The sequence below is a fragment of the Hesperophylax consimilis genome, chromosome 29 (genome assembly GCF_061612785.1).
Source record: "Hesperophylax consimilis isolate HC1 chromosome 29, BYU_Hcon_1.0, whole genome shotgun sequence".
Classification (NCBI taxonomy): domain Eukaryota; kingdom Metazoa; phylum Arthropoda; class Insecta; order Trichoptera; family Limnephilidae; genus Hesperophylax; species Hesperophylax consimilis.
The window spans coordinates 1751317-1765020 of record NC_142864.1 but is presented as its reverse complement, the minus strand read 5'-3'; the positions used below and the strand labels follow the sequence as shown (position 1 = coordinate 1765020).

The 13704-nt window shown below is 34.8% G+C and overlaps 2 protein-coding genes across 3 annotated transcripts in view; both read left to right on the top strand.

Moving 5' to 3' along the window:
- LOC149409761 (transmembrane protease serine 9-like) overlaps positions 1 to 10291 on the top strand; it is a 33827-nt gene extending 23536 nt beyond the window's left edge. For both annotated transcript variants that reach the window (XM_089649214.1, XM_089649212.1), the window contains exons 12-14: positions 4467 to 4566; positions 8155 to 8301; positions 9817 to 10291. In XM_089649214.1, coding sequence (XP_089505340.1) covers positions 4467 to 4566; positions 8155 to 8301; positions 9817 to 9987 — 418 coding nt within the window. In that variant the 3' untranslated portion in view covers positions 9988 to 10291. The remainder of the gene's footprint in view (positions 1 to 4466; positions 4567 to 8154; positions 8302 to 9816) is intronic.
- Positions 10292 to 11636: 1345 nt separating this feature from the next.
- The window catches only part of LOC149409760 (uncharacterized), a 59470-nt gene continuing 57402 nt past the window's right edge, over positions 11637 to 13704 (top strand). The window contains exon 1 of the mRNA XM_089649063.1: positions 11637 to 11661. Within this exon, the coding sequence (XP_089505189.1) occupies positions 11637 to 11661 (25 nt within the window). The remainder of the gene's footprint in view (positions 11662 to 13704) is intronic.

Genomic DNA, 13704 nt, shown 5'->3' with positions numbered 1-13704 from the left:
TCGGCATTCAACAAGTTTTTCGACAAGTGTGTCGAAAAGCGTCTTCTCTCTTTCCTACACACTAAATATTAATGGTTAAAAATGAGACGACTGATGCTTGTAAGCGCGCCAATACGTAAAAACAACGAAACTCGAATAAGAATTGCCAGGTGGGTTTTTTAATCGCTTTAATCTGACTTTAAACAATAATTAAACACGTAAAAATTATTTAATATAATATTACAGTACAGTACTTTGAACCTTCGCAATAAATTTATTTGATTTTAAGTTTAGTTTGTAGAACTCCATTTCAATTTAGAGATTTTTTTTATTTTAACAGTCTTATTAAAAAATTTATAAAAACAGTGTGTTTATAAACAAGTTCTGCTAGTTGTAATTATTATTACGCGTGACAGCTGTTTCACCTTCTGACGGCATTATCAAACTTTGGTAAAGCCACTTACAGACGACGTAAGTGATAACTTTCTTTTTTTATTATTCTGGCTTTATTGATTTCCGAGTAAATTGTCGTAAATTATTATTTGCTAATCCCAATATTATTTGCTAATGCTAATAATTAAGTGAAATTTTAAACAATGCAATAATAGGATTATTGCATTGTTAATTTCACTTAATGTCGTTGGTATTTCCAACTGATGACTCAGGGGTTTATTTCCCTGAATAATTAAGTATTTTGGGGTCTAATTATTATGCATTTCATTACATCCGATAATTTAAACAATTTTTATGTTGAATTGGGGTAAGTTTTATGGCTAAGGGAAGGAGTGGAAGGTGAGGAAGTACCTGGATATTCAGATCTGGTCACCAAATACGGCTAGTCATTTCAAGCAACGTTTAAATTCTAAACCTGGATATTCAGATCTGGTCACCAAATACGGCTAGTCATTTCAAGCAACGTTTAAATTCTGAACCTGGATATTCAGATCTGGTCACCAAATACGGCTAGTCATTTCAAGTAACGTTTAAATTCTAAACCTGGATATTCAGATCTGGTCACCAAATACGGCTAGTCATTTCAAGCAACGTTTAAATTCTGAACCTGGATATTCAGATCTGGTCACCAAATACGGCTAGTCATTTCAAGCAACGTTTAAATTCTAAACCTGGATATTCAGATCTGGTCACCAAATACGGCTAGTCATTTCAAGCAACGTTTAAATTCTGAACCTGGATATTCAGATCTGGTCACCAAATACGGCTAGTCATTTCAAGCAACGTTTAAATTCTAAACCTGGATATTCAGATCTGGTCACCAAATACGGCTAGTCATTTCAAGCAACGTTTAAATTCTGAACCTGGATATTCAGATCTGGTCACCAAATACGGCTAGTCATTTCAAGCAACGTTTAAATTCTGAATTAATTAATCAATTACGAAAAAGCGTGGGGTTAAGAATATTTTTTTTAAATTATAGTTGTAATTTATTGTCGATTTTTTAAAAAAATTGCGATATTTTAAATAAAATTTAATAATTATTGTTTAAATAAATTAGCAATCTGGCAGCATTCATTTGCAGGTGGTCAATCCAATGCAGTCATGACGTTTGTGTGAGTGCTTTCCTTTGTCTCAGTGTGTTGCGCAGCAGTTTTATATGAACCGTTTTTTGATTCATCGGGATTGTTTTTAAAACTATACATTCTTTGTACCTTCAAATTAGTGGAAATAAACTTAAGTGTGTCAAGCTGCTCGTTATATTCCGGTAATTCTGGAAGGCTTTTAACATAAGCAATAATATTCATAAATCACATTCCGCGAAGTTGTAAATAACTAAATTTATTAAAAAATATACGTTGTAGGATAGCCTAGCAAGTAACATTTTGACAGAGCACTTACGGTGATTTAAAAAACAACGGCGCTGTTCAAATAATCCAATTATTATTATTGATAAGTACCTAAGTGAGGAAAATTGTTTTTAAAAGTGCTCAGAATTATTGGACTTCGATTATAAATTCAGGAAATCTACTAATTAGTTTCTTAGTTTCAAAATTAGACTATTTAATACGTGAAACGCGTAAGAGGTGAAACCAAAGCATTCCAGAGGTGAAACAATTTAGATACAAAAATAAAACTGATGTGTACAATACAAGAAGACAATCAGTGATTCGCATACGAAAAATGTGAATAATCATTATTGTTAAATAAAATATTTCTTTTCTGGTACTGGATTATGTAATACGGGCTTCGTTCGCAGCAACACGCGAGAGTTGCGATGTTGCTTTCAAATTTTGACAAAGGATAAAACAGTGGTGACATGTGGTGAAAATATGTTTAATTAATTTTTTATTAAAAAAAAACGTTACCGGACAGCAAAGTGCACATAACATTTTTTACTCCAAATGTGCTAAGGAATAGCTGGTTAAAGTTTGTCGGGTTAGTGCCGATACACCCTGTATATACAAGATCACACCTAGCTCACATATTTTTGTATTGTGGCCTGCAAACGGTGCAACGATGCAACAATGCAATTTCTGTGTACAGTTGACACTCAATATTTATCGTGACATCGCCGATATCACGTAACGAACTTCTAATTATCATTTATTATTTAAGGATTTACGCATAATGTAAAATTCCACAACCTCGTTGTCACTTGGTGACTCATTTAATTCACAGTCTTTTGTTATTGTTTACGTGTTACGCGCCATTAGGCCGTCTACTCAGTCATCTGTTATTGTCGCAGTAAAACAAACAATCAATTTCCAATTAATAACGGAGGTCAAGAGGCATCGATGCCCAAGGTTGTAGAGTATTTAGTATAATATTCTACGAACCTTGACCCGTGCCTATATAATTACAACCTACAGATGATATGATGACATCAGGGTAAAGTCGGTGACAGAAACACCGACAACAGAAATTTACAGTTACTGAGCTACAAGCTACGTAGCTTATCTGCCGCGTCCAGAGAACATGCGACATCGGTTTAACAGCACTCGGTTTTTTTAGATTCTTTACCGACCCGTCGGCGACCGCCTCAGTAGTAAATTTTGCGGCAAGTTTATTTTTTGCACGTAGTAGATATTCTCAGTATGGGGCCGTTCAAGTATTATGTAAGCACTATAGGGGGGCAGGGGGGTCTTTGCTTTGCTTATTTTTGATGACATGGGGGGGTGGGGGGGTCGAGATAGTGATTACATCAGCACTGCTCAGCAGTAGTTATTTTTTTTACACATTGTCTATGTTTGAAAACCGAATACATATTCGGGGATTCCCACTGTGTCAATAAAGTTTGTAATGAATATTATGTGCATTAAAGTCCTCTATCCTAAGTCTATTTCATAAGTGCTGCTTATGAATCAATAAAAAAACAGAATACATTAACAGAAAAATGCATATAGGTACCAATTTCTACGTAAGCATGGGAAGGGGGGGGGGGGGTAAGAGCTTTGCTTACTTTTGGTGACAAGGGGAAGAGGGGGTAAATAATTGTAATAAATCTGCTTACGCAATACTTGAACGGCCCCTATCACCCTAGTGAAAGCACAGTATTATTTACTTATTTACCTTTACTTGAAAATATGCTACATATTGCACGCACTCTATCTCTCTTACACTGTCTTGAGATTGTATATTGCTATTCCATTTGATCAAATGAAATGATGGTGAATCAAATTTCTGTATTTAAAATGTAAGGTCAGACCGGTCAGACTTTTTGTTCACAAAATATGCCCACAATGCATTTCTTATATTCTGCTTAATTGGGAGAGTGTTGTCTCGGTAATACAGAGAATCTGCATTCAATTTCCAGTTGCGATCGTTACTTTTTTAATTTCTGTATCTTTTCAGTTTCGTCTGTTAATATTATCTTATTCTTCAATAAAAATATATACCCGATATAGTTTTACATGACAAAATTAAAAAAATAACTTATATCATTGATGTCGCTATTCCAAATTCCTGTAACATTCAAAAATCTGTTAATGAAAAAATAAGAAAATACACAGATTTAGGAAACGAAATAAAAAGAATTTGGCATTCTCAGACTATAAAAATATTACCATTCGTTATTTCGGCTACTGGCATTATACCTAGCTCTCTCATTAAAAATTTAGGCGTATTAGATCTATCAAAAAATTTATATATAAAGATGCAAAAGTCGGTCATTTTGAATACATGTAGGATAACGAAAGATTTTTTAAATATTTATGTTGAGGGATCAGTAGGATTTATAGGCCCTGTTAGAAGTACTACCGAGCCGAACCCTCTGATATGAAAATATCTGGAGTCGGTGAATTTTTTTTTCCCATTTGATCTCTGGTGAGTTGACGTGTTGTTGTTCTTGTATTGTTTTGTATTTATTTTACTTATATAATGCACTTGCATATTGTTGATTGACTAGCTGATCATTTGTGGAAAAGTGAGTGGAAGGGTTTAGTTTTTCCTATGGGGAAGATTTAACCCGGACAACAAAATCGGAAGCATAAAATAATACATATATTATTGAGTAACTTTGACTGTTGTTTCAGGGTTACTTTTAGCAAGAGTCTTCGACCGGTGTGCCTCCCCCCACGTGAGCCCCTACCCTTGGCAGTGCTAGACCTTACAGTCAGATGGTGGGCTGGTGTGGTGAGTTTACTATCATTGGCTTCGTACACACAGGTGAACAACGTACCTTGAACTGCTCCAAACTATCAATTAAATAATTAAGAAGACAAAAGGGCAACGTTTCAATAAAATTTACTGGGATTAATAGTGTATTCATCCAAGGATCAGCCCTTTTTGCATCATGCCCTGTAATTCTGTCCGAAACGTTGGCTAAAGAAAGAGGTAGCGCAACACGGCATAATATCCCAAAAATAAAACAGTATAAACAACTACATTGTTTTAATTTGGTCATTAAAGTGGTGTTTGGGGTTTCCAAATTAATTTAGAAGAAGGAGGGTTTTTCCTCCACAAATAATTGCATCTTGTTTATGTAAAAATAGCTACCAATAAGTATTTGTTCATAATTAAATTAGCTTTAGAAGTGTAATGGAAGATACTCTCAAGTATCGCCCTGGTGTAATATCACTATTCAGATTTGAAATGGCTTTGGCCGAGTTTGGTGACTGGAAACAGATGGTGATAGCCAGGTACTTCCCCACCTGCCTCTTCCCAAACTCATTCCCCTCCCAACTACCTTCAGCCTCCACAACATACCACATTTGAGGATGCTATAGTCTCACTGGCTCCAGATGGTTGGGAGCAGTTGGGACTCTGCAAGTCTTTGATAATCTCTGTACGTTTGCCGCCTTGAAAAAACAATTACATGAAATTCCCTCGATAGGAAAAAAATAGAAAAAAAAAGTTTTCTCCGTAAATGATTGAAAACACATCTGGTTCTGTTATTTCCATGTTATAGGTATGAAAAAAATCAGTGTTTCTTTCGAGAGGTTTTTGCTGTTTATTAAAAACGTTTTTTTTAATCTTAGCGCGCTCCCTTTAACTTTCGAATTTACATATCTGCCCTTCAAACCATCTTCTTCTTCCTTTTGAACGCTTATTAGGAGCCTTAAAGTCCCACTGGCGCTGAGCAGTCAGTACCCCTATGCGGTATTAATATATACTAGCAGTTAAAAACCCGCTCCGCGGGTTTTTTTCTGCTAGGCCCTGCGGGCGGCACTTGTTTGGGCTTCGCCCAGTTTAAGCGATACTAACAACAGTTACATTTAATAGGTAGATATTAGGTCATTCACAGAGAGAGGGTGAGTATATATTGTTAAAACACGGAACATGAAGGCGTTTAGGCATAATAATAATGACAGTTGTTCGGGTAAAACTTTACCTTTCCCGAATAATTGCCTAAATGGCTAAAGGTAAATTAATATAGGTAAATATTCGGAATCGCTGGACACGGAAAATAGGAAATATTTTTAAATAATACCTTCTGATTTACCTTAATTACTATATAAGGAATCGAACAGCATTTGGGAAAATTTTAATTTTAGCTTTTTAATTTTTAATTACGTAAAATGAAAATTCGCTTTCGCTGTATGGGATGACAGCCTGAATAATTTCTGTTGATAACATTTTCTTTTGTCGGTATTCCTGAAATGAGCGGCTAGAGACAATTGAAAAACGTAAATTAAAAAAATATAATGTTATACAATATTCCGGCAAAATAGTGCCTACTTAGCACAGATGATTTATTTGACTATTATTTTATTTAACCTCACCTATAATAACCTAACCTAACCTATAATAATCCAGCCTAACCTATAATAATCCAACCTAACCTAAAATAATCCAACCTAACCTATAATAATCTAACCTGACCTAAGCTTACCTCACCTATAATAATCCAACCTAACCTAACCTATATCCTAACCTAACCTATAATAATCCAATCTAGCCTAACCTAACCTAACCGAACCAATCCTAACCTAACCTATCCTAACCTAACCTAACCTATACAAATCCAACCTAACCTATAATAACCCAACCTAACCTAACCCATAATAACCCAAACTAATGTTACCTAACCTAACATAACCTGACTTATCCTAACCCATAATAATCCAACAATCTAACCTTACCTATAAACTAACTTGAACTATACTAATCCAACCTAATCTAGCATAACCCAACCTAACCTATCCTAACCTATAATAACCTTTTTTTAAATATTTCCTTACTTGTAAAAGAAACCAAAATACCAAAATAATATTTGCATAGAGTAAATTATGGTAAAAATTCTAGACACTCATATCAGGAATACCAAAAAAAGAAAATGTCATCAATGGAAATTATTCCGGCTGTCATCCAATACAACGAAAGCAAATTTTAATTTTACGTGATTAAAAATTAAAATGCTAAAATTCAAAAATTCCCGAATGCATTCAGATTCCTTCTATATTAATTAAGGTAAATCCGAAGGTTTTACTTAAAAATATTTCGTATTATCCTTGTCCAGCGTTTCCGAATAATACCTTAATATATATTATATAAATATTTATACCTGGCAAAATGATTGTTTTATTATACATATAAGTACATGTCAGATTAGAGATTTGTTGGCTAATTTTACAATCAACGAAGCGTTTCTATCTTCCGATTGTCTTTCATGTTATTTTATTGGGTTGGCAGTGCCTATACTTTCGCGTATATCATATCGGTGTTCTGTCAAAATAATGCGAAATTATTATTTACGTAAATAATATTAAATTTCAATATTTTTCAAAATCGTACATGCAAAGAGTTGTTGTTTATTGTCATTAAGTTGAATCAAATATTTGTTTTAGAAACGATGACATTGCAAAGTTTAAATAAACTTCCAGAAGAAATCTTTTTATTTTGCATATTTAAATATTCGCGCCAGCCCCTTGGTTCGTTCTTTCACCGCCAGAGGAGCGCTCTGTCGGCTATCTTTGACGCGGTGCGTATGAGGCCATGTTGAATGAACGCGTGCTTTTTTCGTCAAACGTCAAACGTAATCACGTAATTGTGGATAATTTTCACTGTAATGTAATTAATCCAATGGATCATGAACTTTCTAAAACATATTTTCTTCGATATTATCCAAAAATTGTATGAGCAGAAACGATATTTTTGAATAAATATCGTATTACATGTGGCGATTCTATTTCAGTATGAAATCGTGTCTTAATCTTTAAAGTCTTATTTAAACACAATTTAAATTTGACCAATCAGAGGGCCTACACCGTCCAGACGCTGGAGTATTAATAATATCAGATTTAAAAAGCTTTTATGTATGTAAATTTTTGACCTCCAACATTTCAAATTTATTTATCGATTGTTACTAATTTGTTAAGAATCTCTTCAAATTATTCGTAATCGTAGGCAAATGGATGTGCACAAAAACGTGTGCGGATATACAGGGTGGGGCAAAAGTAATCACCCGATGTTCTTTTGCTGTAATTTTTTTTTTTATGACAAACTTTGGTACTGCTTGTTATTCCGGAGTAAACCGATTCATATCTTGTTGATTTGTATTCTGCGTTTGTTTACTTCACAAATTTCAAAACGGAATTGACATTTGGCGCCATTGGCAAAAGTTATAGTGTTTTCTAATCTGTATTAGGAATTTATTAAAAGCTTATCAGGAAACGGTCTAAAATCCCGTTTTTTTGAAGAGATTCGCAAAACCTATTCTTCTCCATGTACATGCATTGGTAAAATAATATAATAATTTACTATTATTCGTTCTATGTACAGGGTTACCCATGGTATCAGTTCCCGGCCGACCTCCTTCCCCAAGAAGCCTGTGGTAAGCTGTTCCCTCCCGGCAGTACAGGCGTGCCTGACGGAGTGACTGACCGGCATATGTGCGTCACCACCAGGGCAGGGGATGTGCGGTGTCGTGTAAGTGGCGATCGCACAACTATTATTATTTATTTATATTTCATTAACTCCACACAGTCCGACATGTCATCTTTGGGGATGCTGTGTGGGTGATCTTTTTGAGGAGACAAAGGAGTGAACATGGTTCTTGAAGAGAGGGAGGAAACACAAAGGCCGGTAAATCATTCCACAACCGAGCTGGAACCCATGAGTGATAGTATTTATAAAATTGTTAGTGGTATTATAGACAGCCCTGATTTATTAAGTATAATTACCTTCCATATACCTACAAGAACTAATCGATCCAAAACTCTTTTTAATTTCAATAAAAATATCAGGACTGAGTCATTTAGATACTCGCACCTAGATTGCATGCAGTTGGCAATGTTTTCTCAGAAATTGTAGATGTGTTCAACTGCACGGAATATAGTTACAAGAAGGCTATAATAACATACCTCAATAATAATAACGATTAAGTTTACCATAATACCATTCTTCTGTATGGGTTCTGTATATTCTTAAATGCAAATATTAATTACTGATTTACTGAATTATTATGTTCATATTATCAAATGTTTGTAAAAGCTCTTATGGGCGTACAGTAAATAAATAAATAAATATTATGTTTACATTAGTAATTATTTAGGAGGTATGCTATTATAGCCTTCTTATAACTATATTTCACGCAGTTGAACACATCTACTATTTCTGCTAAATCATTGCCAACTGTATACAATCTAGGAACAAACGAGTATCCAAATGATTCTTTCCTGATATTATTATTACTTGTATTAGTCAAGTATTTTATCTGAGAGATAAAAATAATTTATTCTTTAATTAAGTTATTGTAATTTGTGGTTAAAATAGGTAGGACCGAGTTCATAGTTAATATATTATCTTAGAAAATTATTTTGATATTTTTCAATGGAATTGGTGTGGATTTGAAAGTGAGGGGAGCAGTGGATCTGGCACGATAAACCGAACCGTAACGTCATTGGTCCGAACGGATTCAACTCGCCGCGTACACGACTTCTTTCAATTCTAAGAGCTTCGTTACTTTAACTCTGTTCATGAATAAGCCAGTAATATTGCATAGAGAACAAAATTATTTTAAATATGTGTTTATTGACAGTTAACCAAATCTTATCTGATACTATGGAGGCCGCGCTATAATTTGTCTATTGATAATTGTTGACCGTGCTCGCAAATATCGGTAACTGATGGTGATGGATTTAGTCAATATCATATTGGTATAGGGTTTTATCGATCGACCGTGCTAGATATCCAGATAGAAGAATTATATTCAACTTGACTTAGAACTAGAGAAGAATAAAAGATTTTTAATGTAGAAATATTATCTGAAATTTTGGAGAGTGAAGCAAAGCATTTTTAATCCTTTATTTGTTATTGTATTGATGTGTGTAAGAAAATTAAATTTGTAATCAATAATAATGCAAAGATTATTAATTTCATTGAAAAAATTGTTATTTTAAATTGATATTCCACATTGTCTGACTCTTATTGTACGCATTGCAGAGCGGCCATTGGTACCACGTCACCGCCCGCAACGGCTACAGGGTGTCCTGCACACAGATGTTGGTGGGGCTCTACTTAGATCACAATCGCAAAGAGGGTGACACCTGCAAACAACTCTTTCTTCGTGTGGCCCAGTACGTTCCCTGGATAGAGAGCTTTGTGTGGCCATGAACACCGTGTCCAACGTGGCCATGAACACCGTGTCCACCATGGCCATGAACACCGTGTCCAATGTGGCCATGAACACCGTGTACAACGTGATCATGAACACCATGTCCAACGTGGCCATGAACACCGTGTCCAACGTGGACATGAACTCCATCCCTCCGACCATCGGAACATTCTTATGAATATAGATACTTTAAATTCCAACTAAGGTTTAACAAACTAAACAAATAATAATATTGCTTTCAATTTTTTTTATTGATTTATTATTAATAAAATGCTTTTAAAAATAAATTGCCTTCACAAAGCATTACTTTCTTCTCATTTTGCCCAATCCAACTCCTTCCTTTTGTTGTCATCATTTGGTCTTAATTCTTGTTCCACAGCAAAATCCCTTTAAAAGTCTTTCCAACTTTTGAACACACCTAAACCTTAACCCCTAGTGTGCCTAGAAATCCACCGTGGATTTCCAAGTAGCTCACAAGACTTGCCCTGATTTTACTGATTTTGAATATTAAAAAATGCTCATAGCATAGTCAAATATATTTTATTCGCTTGGTAAGAAAATAATGCATCTTAATATCATTCTAGTTTGTCGTTTCGTCACTTGCAAAAATGTATTTTATCTGTGAAAAAGCGCGTCGCAAAATTCCATGCCAAATGTCGTAATTCCTATTTTCAAAAGTCAGTACTGTATTATTTATTTACAGCAAATTCTTGTATAACTTATTTTTATTGCGAAAAAATTTGAGAAAATAACTTTGCTCTAAGTAGATTTCCTGGAGAAATTATATAAGGCAGATATATCATTTTTTTATAAATACAAAAACTGAGAATTCTCTGGTAAGACAAAAAAATGTTATTACTGAAGTAGTGTCAGCTGGCATACGGAGGACATTCTAAGAGTTAAAGTCATTCTCAAGACTCTGGCATTCTCCATCGCATCAGAAGTGAGGCACTTGAAGATATAAAGGTGTCCCAAGAATCAATGCTCGTCTCCAATGATATGCAACATGTGCTGCTGCTCCTAACCGTCTGGAGTCATTGAGACTATTGCATCCCCAATGCTATGCATGCCGTGTGTTGTGAGGCTGAAGGTAGTGGGGAGGGGAAGGAGATGGGGTAGAGGAAGGTGGGGAAGTACCTGGCTATTCAAATATGGTCACAAAACTCGGCCAAAGCCATTTCAAGCAACGTTTCAATTTTAAATGATAGTCTTATACCAGGGCGATACTGAGAGTAACTTCCAATCTGGAACGTACCGCAAATATACCACATATAATTTTAAATGAGTAATTTGTGAAATTTGAGGACCTTGGAAAAAAGACATTTGTAACTGGCGCCAAAACTACACATCTGTTTTTTTATAATAATGTGAAATAAATGTGTTTATTGTCAGAAACACACATAACGCGTCATTTTGGTCAGGGCCGGACTTAGACCCGAGAGATCCCGGCCAAGAGAATCAACCTCATGATGGGGTCCCGCACCAAGAACTGAATTTAATTAATTTTTTTAATTACTCCACACGGAGGCCCCGATGGGAAATACGTTCCTTAAGATATAATATGTCATCCTTAGGGATGCGGTGAAAACGGTACACATTGATGACACAGGACTCAGAAAACAATATACAAAATTTTCATAGGGCCCCAATGTCGGAGAAGGCCCCGGCTACAGGTACATGGGTAAGTGGAAATGGTTCTTGTGCAATGATGGAGGACTTAGCTAGTAGTGGTTTGAAGTCATGGAGTCTGGGTGGGAATCCTAAACATTTGCCCACTCGGCTACTAGGCGGTTAAGCTGATATGTTTTAAAGATTTCCGTTTTAAATAATACTAAAATATTTCCGTTTAAGAAAATACCAAAGAATTTTCATCTGAATATTGTTGGGAAACTGACTCTCCGAGAAATAAAATTCGAAAGCATTCGACCTAGAAAAATTTTCGCTCGCGTTTCATATTCCACTCCCTTCTCCACACAAAATATCTGCCGCAAGGAGATACCATGGAAAAATTTCACCTGCAGTCACAGACATAAGAATATATAGACTAGAAATTAAAGGTGAGGGGTAAAATCAACTGTTGAAGAACGAAGGGGGTAAAGCTGACTGTGATTCGTCAATAAATCAATCTGACAGGATATAGGCATCTCGCATTATAATATCACCATTTAGTTCTTAAAAGTAAAATCTGCTTTTGAATGAATAGACATTTTTTCATGGGAGCGCAAATTACTCGCCACGTTATGAACTAATTTGCGAAGTCCAAATTTGGCAAAGTAAATTTCTTCCATTTTCAGAGTCGTAGTTAGTTTCAGAGTATTTAGTTATGACACTTTTACAAATGTTTCATAATTTACTTACCCCAGTAAACAACGATGAGCACACTTGAGAATCGCTACATTGTGAGGTGATAGTATATGTTTCTAAAACTGATCCATATAATACGGTGTGAATAAGCTTAAAATAAAGTAAAATAATGCTTACTTATGGAATGTAATACGACAGTTGGGTTTATTCTCTTTTTCACATCTATTTTTACAAGTTTTCATATCACAAGCAACCATTTTGCCGTGTTTTTTCGTAAAATGCCTCGACCATAGCTCGACGCTAGTTCGAACAAGAATGATGACGTCACATTCTCAAGATTCACGGGAAGCCATACGCGAGCCCATCCGGCTCCAATGGAACCGGTATGGGGAGTGGGGAATAATACGCTTTTAATTACTTAGGGCAGGTCTACTAATATTCATATGTCTATGCCTGCAGTGCTTTTCCGCGTCTTTGAGAGGGTTGAAACGGATTTGCCACGCCCTTTGCTCTGGTCACTTGAGTCTACTCCACTTAAGGAATTGGGACTGATCTGCGGCAAGTCATGTTTATATGTATGGAGGTAATCTACAAAATAAATTTAAAAAAACATTTCTAAACGCAAAATAATATTTTGGGCGGCTTCACGGCTTAAAACGGCCCAGTTCATAACCCCGAGCAACGCCGGGTATGTGTCAGCTTGTATGTAAATATATTTCTAGTTTATTCTGACTACTTTTTTGTTCCTTTCCTGTAAGCTCTATAAAGAAATTAAGCTGCCCCCTGTGGACAGTAGGGTGTATCGATTTTTAACTTTTTTTTTGTTTTCAAATTCCAAGTTGAGAAAAAGTTGCTAATAGGTACCACAACTTACCACAAAAAGTTTTGGATTTTTAAAAAAATGTTTAGGTCTCCCGCACAAGGCTTAATGGTTTAATTTTTTTCAAAAAATATTAAAAAAAAATTAAATTTAAAAAAATAAAATCGTAACTTTTGTGTTCTGAACTCATTTTATGCCTTCTGTAAGAAAATTAAAATTAATTCCGGTGGTTTAAACTTTAACAAAAAACATGGTTCATATATGTACACAAAATTACAAAATTTCATCAAAATTAACAAACTTTAGGGCTTGTGCGGGAGACCTAAAATAATTTTTTTATAAAAAAAATCGTTTTTACTTATTTTTATGCCCTAATATTACTGTTTTTTAACTTGGAATAAACACAAAAATTACGATTTTATTTTTAAAAAAATTGGATATTTTTTGAAAAAAATTAAAACTTTAGGCCTTGTGCGGGAGACCTAAACATTTTTTTTTTAAATCCAAAACTTTTTGTGGTAAGTTGTGGTACGTAGTAGCAACTTTTTCTCAACTTGGAATTTGAAAACAAAAAAAAAGTTAAAAATCGATA